Source organism: Salvia miltiorrhiza, unplaced genomic scaffold (genome assembly GCF_028751815.1).
Source record: "Salvia miltiorrhiza cultivar Shanhuang (shh) unplaced genomic scaffold, IMPLAD_Smil_shh original_scaffold_438, whole genome shotgun sequence".
Classification (NCBI taxonomy): domain Eukaryota; kingdom Viridiplantae; phylum Streptophyta; class Magnoliopsida; order Lamiales; family Lamiaceae; genus Salvia; species Salvia miltiorrhiza.
In genome coordinates, this window is record NW_026651547.1 from 204,575 (window position 1) to 215,943 (window position 11,369).

The window sequence follows — 11,369 nt, forward strand, 5'->3', positions numbered from 1 at the left end:
ATATCCGGCATCAGAATTCGGCAATTTCATGCTGCCGAATGTTTCGCCAAGCTATTATTACATTCTCGGGGACCGGTATATCCGGCATCAGAATTCGGCAATTTCATGCTGCTGAATGTTTCCCCAAGCTATTATTACATTCTCGGGGACCGGTATATCCGGCATCAGAATTCGGCAATTTCATGTTGCCGAATGTTCGCCAAGTTCATTTTGGGCGTCATTTTAAAAATCAAATTTCCGGCATCAGAATTCGGCAATTTCATGCTGCCGAATGTTTCGCCAAGCTATTATTACATTCTCGGGGACCGGTATATCCGGCATCAGAATTCGGCAATTTCATGCTGCCGAATGTTTCGCCAAGTCATAAAATATAGGCTGTCGAATACAATTGCCGAAACCAATAATTACACAGACGGAAGTTAACGGAGTTCATTTTATATAAACTTTACATTTATGTTAAATACAAAAGTAAGCTTAAACACGTGTCACACATCCAACGGTGGAAAAGTATGAGGGTGCTGGGCACCTATGTGCGCCATAGAATTTACCGATGAAGTAGATGAAGAGTCAACTGCATGAGAGGTGAAGAGTTGCAGAAGAAAAAGAATTAAAGTTACGCAGTTAAGCTATTTCACTATTATCCACGAGTATTTAGGGATATAATTTTTTTGGGCTTCAAAATTAATTTGAAATGCAGCTTTCTGGGCCATAATTTTTTTTAATGCTAGTAGTATACATAAAATATGAGCCCATAATAATAATAATATATATAAGAGGATATAAAAATTTTTGGGCCCCCGAAAATGATGGACCTTGACCAGTCGTCTATGCTTGCCCGCCCTCAGAGACGGCCCTACTCAAATCTCAAGTGATAAAAAAATTGTGTGATAAAATTTTCATATATTTTCTTATGTTTAATTTTTTCATGATATATTTACAACTAAAGAGAATGCATATTAGAAAATGTATGAAAATTTAATCACACATTTTTTTATCTCATGTTCTCTAAGGAGGAAAACATGAAAAAAAAATATTACACACCACTAATCCATGATACTATTATCAATTTATCATGAATTAATGTGAAAAATAGGAAAAATGAGTTGCCCGAATTATTTGTTCATGTTGTCCAAAGAAAATTATCCATCATGTAGAACATATGAAAAGAGTGAAAAAATAATGAAAATATAAGCTTTCCCCCCTTTTCCATCAAAGAAAATATAGTTTGTTCGTACTTTCATGGAATCAAGCAAGCTTATGTCAACATCAGTCCCCAATTAAATCAAACATACAATCAATCCTCTATATTGCAACAATCAATTAATGAGTCTGGTGCTATTTTAGTGGAAGATCAATATACATTTTTTTTTGCAGACGGAAGATCAATATAAATCACATCAACAAAACTTGGTATTTTCATCTTTAGGTAAAGAAGAAAGAATATAGGGTTTATGGTTATCAGTTTCAGCTTGTGCAGATCAAAGAAAGAAGAAGTGAACAAACTTGCAATTAACTTGCCAATAAAAACACAATTTTTTCAACTTGCAGCAGTAACCAAACAACATTTAGATAATATACTAAAGATACACAGCATACATTAGTGTTGGAGCATAACAACGATTACGGAACATATTGGCAAACTTTCACAAAAGCAAAGGTCTGGAGCTTGATTTCTCCTCTTAATATATGGAGTATATAGTTTTCATTCATATGGATCAAGATGAAACAGCAAACATCAAGACTAACTACTCTGTTTATAACTGTTGCATAGAAGGAGCTATGGGTGGGGTTATAGCAGGATAGATAAGATTAGGATATATTTCAAAGTTTAATTGAGTTTGCTATATGAGTTCGTGTGTTTGGTATGCAAGTGAAAAACGCATGTTAACATGGTGCGGTGTTTGGCAGCTTTTGCTAAAAGTAAGATAACATGCAGAAATTACTATTATGACCCCGTAAACATTTTTAAAAGACATTCATATTGCCTCAAAATTCTATCTTTTTTTGAATTTTAATAAGGGGCAAATGGGGAATAAAAAAACTTAACTAATCTACTGTGGCACAGCAGTAAAGGTAACCGACCCCTCTCGCCGGATGCAGTGTAGAGGCGGAACAGTTGATTAGGGACGGGCCTTGCCATAAGTGCGGGCCTGCCTTGTTATGGAAATGGGCTACCAAACGGATAAATAAGACCAGTTACCTATACAAACTCGCCTAATATGACCTACCAAACACACCCTTAAGAGGATGAACCCGGATGGTTAAACACAACCAGTTAGTTCATAATTAAATTAGTCTTTGGTATATATATATATATATATATATATATATATATATATATAGGGATGGACTACCGTGAGAACACGTCTTAAAATAAAAATAAGAGCAATTTTAAATGTATGAAATTTATGTAAAACACATATGAATTCGCTGTACAAAGGTATGAATTGTGAAAAAATAAATTTTTGCTACCTTTGGGATTCGAACTCAGGATCATAAATTCATCCAATAGGGTTACGAACAATGTTTTAAAAAACGGAAAAAAACGCCGCTTAAACGCCGTTTCAAGGCGGGGCGGCAGGATACCGTTCCTCATGCGCCGTTTACCCCCCTCCCCCCCTGAACGTACGCCTCCACCTCGCCGAGGCGGGCCAAGGCGGTGAGGCGCTGTGAGGCGCTGCGTCAAACCCTAGTTAGGTTTTCTGATTTTCTGAACTTAATTGGACTGGGCTTCAGGGCATTAGGTGCGAAAATAGATGGGCTTAGTTAAATTGAACCCTAATTTAAATGGGCACTTATAATTTAAGTGTAATTAACATATTAAAATTAAAATAAAAGGTCAGAAGGTTTTAAAAATTGAAAAACCCAGCGGCAACTAGCGTCAACTCTCTGCGCTCCTCTCCTTTTCATGTATGCGACTTTAATTTAAGATTTTAAACACTTAATAGCAGCTATGAACTTATGTATTTTGAATTATTTGCTATGTTTTTATGTATTTTGGAATATTTGCTATGTCTTTATGTCTTTTATGTCATTAGGTATAATTTATGTGTTTTGTTACGAATTCCGTTTTTTATTCCGCCTTACTCCGTTTCGAAACTAACGCCTTGTGAGGCGGAAGAAAAACGTTTCGCCTTACAAAACGTACTTTAAAACATTGGTTACGAATCAACCGTAAATCTTGATGATCTAAGGGCTGAAAATAATTCTTTTTTTATATCTTAAGACCATAATAATAGGAAGCAGTTTGATATGCTAAGGGAAAAAAAAAAAAAAAACAGAATCACATCTTTGAGTATTTGGCGATTTTAAACCATTCAGTATGGAAAGAACCTGGCATATCGGTCCTCTCATAAGTGTGAGCACCAAAGTAGTCCCTTTGAGCTTGCACCAAGTTAGCAGGCAGTTTCTCCCGCCTGTACGTGTCGAAGTAGGCAAGACTGGAAGACATACCGGGAGTGCTGATACCGGAGTTAATAGCAAGGGTGACAACTCTCCTCCAAGCAGATTGCCTATCAATTATCTCCTTTGCAAACTCCAGATCAACAAGCAGGTTGGCGAGATCCGGGTTTCTATCATAAGCCTTCTTAATACGGTCTAAAAACACAGCTCGTATGATGCACCCACCCTTCCAGATCCTAGCAAGTTCGCCAAGTTTCAAAACCCATCCCTTTTCAATGCTCTTAGCACGGATCAAATTCATTCCTTGGGCGTAACTACAAATTTTGGAGGCGTATAGAGCTTGCCTCACATCATCAATCAACTTTTGCTTATCTACTGCTTGGTCTGAGAGGATGTCGCAGACCCCGATAGATTTGAAAGCCATGGCAGCTCGGACCCTTTCTTCCTTTAGCCCACTGAGAAATCTTGAATCTAATGATGAAGCTATGGTTGGAGCTGCAATGGAGAGCTCAGCAGCTTGCTGAATTGTCCATTTTCCGGTACCCTTCATCCCTGTTTTGTCGAGGACGTTGTCCACTAGATACCCGTTCCCCTTATCATCCTTTATGCCAAAGATATCAGCTGTGATCTCAATCAAGAAGCTAAGAAGCTCACCCTTATTCCACTCTGAAAACACTTGGTGCAGCTCGTCGTTGGAGAGCTTCCCGATAGATTTCAGGACATCGTAGGCTTCTGCAATCAGCTGCATATCACCATATTCAATCCCATTGTGAACCATTTTGACAAAGTTTCCAGAGCCTCCTTTTCCAATATATGTGACACAGGGGCCACTATCTGGGACTTGAGCAGCCACTTTAAGAAGAATATCTTCGATATACTTGTATGCTTCAAAAGACCCACCAGGCATAAGCGAGGGTCCACGACGAGCACCCTCTTCTCCACCAGAAACTCCCATGCCAAGATATAAAAGACCCAATTCAGCCACCTGCTTCTCTCTCCTTTCAGTGTTCTCATACCACTCGTTGCCACCATCTATGATGCAATCGCCTTTCTCCATGTAAACAGAAAGGGATTTTATTGTCTGATCAACCGGCTCACCGGCCTTGACAAGCATGATAATCACACGAGGTTTTTGGATGGACTGCACGAAGGAGGCAGGATCATGAAAACCATAAACTGGGAGGTTTCCTTCCTGTTTAGCTCGTTCAACGGTCTCATCAACTTTTGAAGTCGTGCGGTTATAAATAGAGATGGGGAATCCTTTATCTGCAATGTTGAGGGCAAGATTTTGACCCATCACAGCCAGACCAGCAAGGCCAATTCTTGTTGGTGTAGCCATTTCCTCTCCTGCTTGAATACAACTAAAGATGCCGACTTATTTTTACATGGGAAATCATACTTATATTAGGTTAGCAGTTCTGCTCAGAGCCAAAGCAAAATACAACCATCACTGACCAAAATCTTATGGTGCTAACAAGTAGAGTGTGATCCCAGATGTTATTACTTTTAACCAAACTTTGAAAGATTTAATCAGTTTAAAGATCATAAATTTTATGAACAATGTTCTGTTTTATTAACCATAAAAGCCTGAATAATTCTGAATGATGGAAATAATCTAGTATCAGATTACTCTGCTGCAGCATATAAGTTCAATCTCTTGTTTATAGCAGCTTCAGAAATGCAGGTAAGAAAGCACCACTTTCACACTATTATCAATCAAATAAGTGTAATGAAAATGTTGAAATAACTGATAAAACTGAATTCATTATTCCAACCCAGCAAAGCAGGATGGATAAATAATGTTGAAATAACTGATCAAAACTGAATTCATTTTTCTTAAAAGCTACAGTGTTTCTAAGTCGGAAATGATGCACTACGATTTACAAGAATGAATAAAAGGAGTAAACACTAAAGAGTAAGATATACTATATCTATATTCAGATTGAAAGCCCATATTCTAATCAAAGATAAATTCATAGCGAAAATAAAAACAAGAAGAATACACATGTAAACTCTCCATTTCAAACATAGCAAACTACGTTTCGACTTTATACAGTTGATAAGCTAAAAGAAGCAGTAGCTGAGCAGAATATATAGTCGAGAAATGAAAGAATCAAATTCTATGATCCAACAGTAAAAGATCAGTCTTGACGAGATTTACCTCTGCTGAATCCGAACTGTATCAAGAAACCTCCAAAACTGAGAACCCAGAAATAAAAATTTCGGCCTCGTTTGTCTTAGGAAGAGAGATGGTGAAACCAAATGTTGGGTGAAATCATAACTCAATCGGCCGGCATTGATGCTTGTGGTTGTGGGATAAATTGTAAATTGGGCTATTCGATGTGGACTTTTTAGGATGGGCCAATAATCAAGGCCTAATGATTTATGATGGTTAGGGGCCTAAAGGGTCATTCTAATCTATTCATAGCCCCACTTTTTACTCTTTAGCCCACGTTTTAAATAGTAATTATAATTTACTATTTTATCTTATAAATTTAGCCTTCAAATTAAAATACCTAATTTTTCAAAAAATTTATCCCAATTCCAAAAATTATTTTATAGCAAAATTTAAATGGACATCACCATTTTCTCTTCTTCATCTTTTTCGCCGATTTCAATGGCGGTTTCTCTAGTAACTTTTTATTATTTTGAAAAGTATCTTACACTTTTACAGGTACATACACTTTCTCCAGTGAAGTTTCGGTTCAATTCGTGGCTTCTCTCTCCTCTTTTCTCTCATCTCGTTCCCGTTGAACTTGAGAATGTTCTGGAATATTCCTTATCACAAAGTAATAATGACCAGTTGACCACAAAGGAAAAAGACATCAATTTAACCGAGATATTGGAGGAGAATATAGCCATTGACATGAGCAAATACATGATTACGGAAGAAGGAAGTTAATACCAATTGTGAGGTTTGGAAAGAGGATTCGAAGTTCCTCGATAAGTGGGACGAGCTCGAAAATTTAATTAACTGAAAAAAAAAAAACGTTACAATGAATAAAAAAGACAAAAAGAGTTGGTGTTGAGGAAATGTGAAAATAAAAGATGTTATTAGCGTCCATATCTTTCTCGTGTAAATTTAACTAGTGTGTAATCCGTCGAAATTCGACGGGTAATTATTTTATATTATTATTCAAATTATATGATATTATTTTTATATAAGAAATTATTTATATAAAAATTATTTTAAAATTTATTTAATTTGAGATAATATAATTGAAATTATATTAATCTGAACCATATTCTTTAATTAAAAGTTAACTTTTTGTTAGAATAATAAATTTATTTTTATATAAATTTTTATTTAATAATGTTTTGAAAAAGGTCGATATAAGATTGAAGATTTTCTTCATCTGGGCATCATCTCGTCTAAACTACGTAGGATCATATCATCATCTAACGCCTGGAAGACGATATCTAACGTTGAACACCACACTTTTGAGCATCATCTCGTGTGGACCTTAAAATACAGAAAATGAGTTTTTATGCGTCAATTTTTTTAACACCACTATTTGGAGCTTTAAAATTCAAAGTTGACTTGTGAGATTGTATGATTTGTGGAGCTTCCAACATCATAACTAACTTGAAAACATCATTTTCTTGACAAAATTTTATGCATTATTAGCTTCAAATATTATAATTGGGTTTCGAGAATCATCTCATCTGGAGTTTGAAATAGCAAATTTAACTTGTGATTATCATCACATTTGAACTTTTAATGACCACAACTAAGTTACAAAAATTATCTCGTGTGCAACTTTAAATATCATTATCATCTTAAGCTTGTAGGATCATAACTACTTCTAAACATGTATATTGTATGCAACTTGAAAAATCTTGACAAATGCTTGTGCATTATTTCATGTGTAGTTTGAAATATCATAAATGAGTTTCGAGCACCACTCCGTTTGAAATTCGAAAGAACAAAATTGACTCATGAACATTATCTCATATAAAGTTTGAAAGACCATAACTAAGAGCCCACAGTGGGGTACTCAATCTCACCTACTCGAGTAAGTGGGAGATCGAGTACCCCACTGCAACTCCTCCTTACTCGAGGAAGACCCGATAGATTGGGTATGCCCTGATAGCTTTAAGAATTGGCGCGTGTCACACACATGCCTATTTTTAAAAAAAAATCGAATTTTGAAAATTCAAACTGCTATGGCAGATTCCCAATTATTGTTTTCTTCTCCTTTTGATTCCCAAGAATCCCAACGGCTTTCTAGCCGTTCTCTCTCTCTCTCTCTCTCTTTTAATTTCCCTCACTTCTCCACTTCATTCACACGTCCGACGGGGTAGCGCAGGAGATCATCAATGAGATCAAGTTGCACAAACAATTGATTGCTCAAATGTACTTCCAACCGGAGCCGGAATAGTTATTTTAGGATATGTTTTAAATTTTTAAGATTTATGTAATTTTTAATGTAATTTTTAGGATTTTAAAACTAATGCAATTTAAATTTGAAGTAAATTATGTTATTTAAATTTGTGCAATTAAATTTAAATGAAAAATACAAAAATCAAAACTAAAAAGATCAAGTAATCTATCAAGTCACCCCACTGTGGCCTCCTTACTCAGTGATCCCCCTTCTATCAAGTAAGCTTTCAAGTTACCCCCCAGTGTGGATGCTCTAAGTTTGGAAAAATCTCATGTGAAGCTTATGAAACTTGATTCGAGATTCAAATTGTATTAATCTATTTGGTAATTTGATTGATAAATTTTCATAAAAATCAATTTGTATCCAAATTTTATTTTAAGAAATATATACAAATATATTATTTTATAACTAAATGAAATTGAATAAATAATTTACTTAATCACACCAATTTATTTTTTCTTGTCAGACATGTAAATCTAATTTTTATCTTGATAAAATAAATAATAAAATTTATTAACTTAGATTATATGTAATGTTAATATTATTATATATATATATATATATATATATATATATATATACACACACACACACATCTACAATTAATTATATTTATTAGGATTAATGAATCTTTATATGGAATGTAATAGTTAATAAATAATGAAGAATATATATGGTAAGTTTTTGAAATGGAGCAATTCTAAGCATGCCATGTAGGTTAAGGCCTAATGCTATTATAAAGAAGATTTTGAACCATTCAAGCAAGGTATTAATAATTTATGTAATTAATGAGAAGTGAATCCTACATCAACGTTGACTAGTATAATAATTGTGTTCACTATAATAAACATAAATAACGTGCATAAAAGAAATAATATATATGTACATATTTAGAGCTGACATTCACCCTGACAGAGCTGCTACAATCTAAAGGGATTTCACAAACATCCGTTTTACCATAGTCAGAGCCGATGTAATCCAAAGAAGCCAGCGTTGATCGTTCTTGAACCAGAGCCGCCACAATAGGAAGAATCAATATCGGATACTTAGGGCGTGTTTGGTTTTGGATTTTACAGCATATTAGTTAAGTTAATACAGAGTAGTAAAGAATTTGGTATTCTATAACACTTATGCAGACGGCCCTGCAATATGTGAAGGCCCTGAGCTAAAAATTCGGATTACGCGGGATAATTAATACCGCCTCCCCCCTCGGATTACGCAGGATAATTAATACGGTCCTGCAATTGTGTCAATTTTTAAGCTTATCTAACCTAGAAATATGGATACCAAATAAAAAACATGATTAATTAACCATAATAGCAAACAACCAACCAATATTAATAATACATATTTATCCACGCTAATAATCTAGTTTACTAACTATACTGACTAATCCCTTATCCAAAACCAAACACGCCCTTAATGGATAAAGACACCCGACAAAAGTTGAGAAGTTAGTTAGTACGTAGTAGTGCTCCTGATAAATGGTAGGAAGTTAGACATTAGCACGCAACGTACGTGAATATAATTATTCTTACTATTTTACCTCATTTGTATCACTCATATCAATGGATCACTACCTTTGTAACCGGACGCTATCTAATGCAACTGAGTACTTTCATGGAGAGAAAGATATTTTCGCTTGTGTTCTTCAAGTGTTCAGCTCATCTTTTACTGTTTCATTGACGATACTCAAGTTCATCTAAGAGTTTTCTATTATTTATGTTAAATTGTTGATATATGTCTCATCCGTAATCAAATTTGAACCCCACGATTTATTTTTAATTAACTTTTCCTGCAAAAGAGAAATGAGTAAAATCCATGAAAATTTTACAGAGGAAAACATCAATTTTCTAGAATGATTTGTTTCAGAATTAATAGCCTATAATGGGGGCTAAACTCACGTTAAAAAAGAAAAAGAATGGCGACTGAGGGTAAAATAACCTATATATAATTATTATTAATAGTTTATTAAATAAGGGGCTATAAAGAGTAAAATCGGGGTTATAAATAGAATTATCCAGGCCTAAAATTTCTTCTTAAAAATCAAAGATTTTAGAATTTTGGTTCTTTTGTCAATGCAGAGAATACTAGAAAATAATATTATTTGGACAAAATATGTTCGGACAAAAAATAGTTAAATTTTTTTGAAAAAATAATTTATTTAAAATTTTTGGTTCAAAATGAAAAAAAAATAGTTAGTTTTATTATTTTCTTCACAATGTAGTTTTTTTTTTGTAATTTTTAAATTTTTATTATTTTTTAAGTACATAAATTACAAAATAATAATAATAATAATAATTAAATTTTTTAAGAAATAGCAATGTGGAGAAAAAAATAAAACTAATTTAACCCTTTTTAAATTTGAACTAAAATTTTTAAAATATTTAACATTTTTTTTGTCTAGACATACTTTGTTCAAATAGAACTACTCAATAGAAAAAGATTTGTCTTTGAAGAGGTCTTGAGTTTCTCATCTATATATAACAAAAAGAGGAGTTTTTTACCTCCGATTTTTTTTACTCCTCTCATTTTTTCCCACCAAATTTTCTCTTTTCTTTTTTCTATTTTAATTCTTTTCAAAAAATCATTAACTTCAATTCATGAAAACATATTTTAAATTAAAGATTATGAGTAAGTCTTTAATTCAATGTAAAAGTTATAAAAATGAATTTGAAATGAATAAGTTATGATCATTTAAAGAGTCAAAATAAATTTTTATCCACTCTCATTTATCTCTAATGTTGAACATCATACATTTGTTTTCATTTTATTTTCGTTTGTTGGTGAAAAAATAAGTAGAAGCCATTTTTTTACTTTAAAAAAAGTTTACATGATTATTTAAAAAAAGGGAAAAGGTGCAGATTGGCCCCCGAAGTAGTAGCCCCTATAGCGTATAACCCCTCTTACTCACTGTGTGTGCAACTAAACCCCTGAACTCCAAGAAAATGGTGCAAATTCCCCTCTCTGACCTAACGCCGTTAAGTGTCCGTTAACGTTTGAGTTTAATTGCACCCTCTACTTCAGGGGTTGATCTGCACCTTAATTTTTTATTTTATTTTTATAATTTCAGCAACACACCTCCTGCATCAACTTAACCGCCCCCGTACTCATCGATTCTGACTTGCACCTTGTCAGCTCGCACGCGCCCATTCTCTTGGTTGTCGACTGCCCACCGCTTACATGTAGCAACGCCACCAGCTTCTTCACCGCCCCGCACAACAGCATCTCCTCCAACACCTTAACCTTTTAGGCTTATCTTATGATATTAATTGTATATATATTTATCTATATAATATATATTTAAATTTTATTTATTTATTTTTGAATAATTATTAAAACTCTAGATAATAATTATGATTTTATTTTTGGTTAATTTGATATTTGTAAATTTATTTTAAAAGAGAAAAAAGAATGGATCCGGGTCAGTACTCGAGACCCTGTGTGTTAGGTCCGGAGGGTCTCGAATAGGTGTATGGGGGGGGGAATACACCTATGGGCTATTTTTACAATTTCCTCTGAAAGCAGAGGGATCTAAAGAATGAGATCAAAACGAAACTTTACACGCAAACAGTGACGCCT

At 34.0% G+C, this 11,369-nt stretch overlaps 1 protein-coding gene across 3 annotated transcripts; it reads right to left on the reverse strand.

The window, feature by feature from the left end:
* Positions 1 to 3,161: 3,161 nt before the first annotated feature.
* Positions 3,162 to 5,693, reverse strand: LOC131004598 (6-phosphogluconate dehydrogenase, decarboxylating 2). 3 transcript variants are annotated; one of them, XM_057931304.1, is made up of 2 exons: positions 5,564 to 5,693; positions 3,162 to 4,749 (listed from the first exon to the last, which is right to left on the reverse strand). In XM_057931304.1, exon 2 carries the CDS (start codon positions 4,739 to 4,741, stop codon positions 3,284 to 3,286), a length of 1,458 nt encoding a protein of 485 aa, XP_057787287.1. In that variant the 5' UTR covers positions 4,742 to 4,749; positions 5,564 to 5,693; the 3' UTR covers positions 3,162 to 3,283. The 3 variants fall into 3 exon arrangements, with proteins under 3 accessions (XP_057787287.1, XP_057787286.1, XP_057787289.1); XM_057931303.1 differs by having other exon boundaries at positions 3,162 to 4,763; positions 5,564 to 5,680; XM_057931306.1 differs by having other exon boundaries at positions 3,162 to 4,776; positions 5,564 to 5,629.
* Positions 5,694 to 11,369: the final 5,676 nt, after the last annotated feature.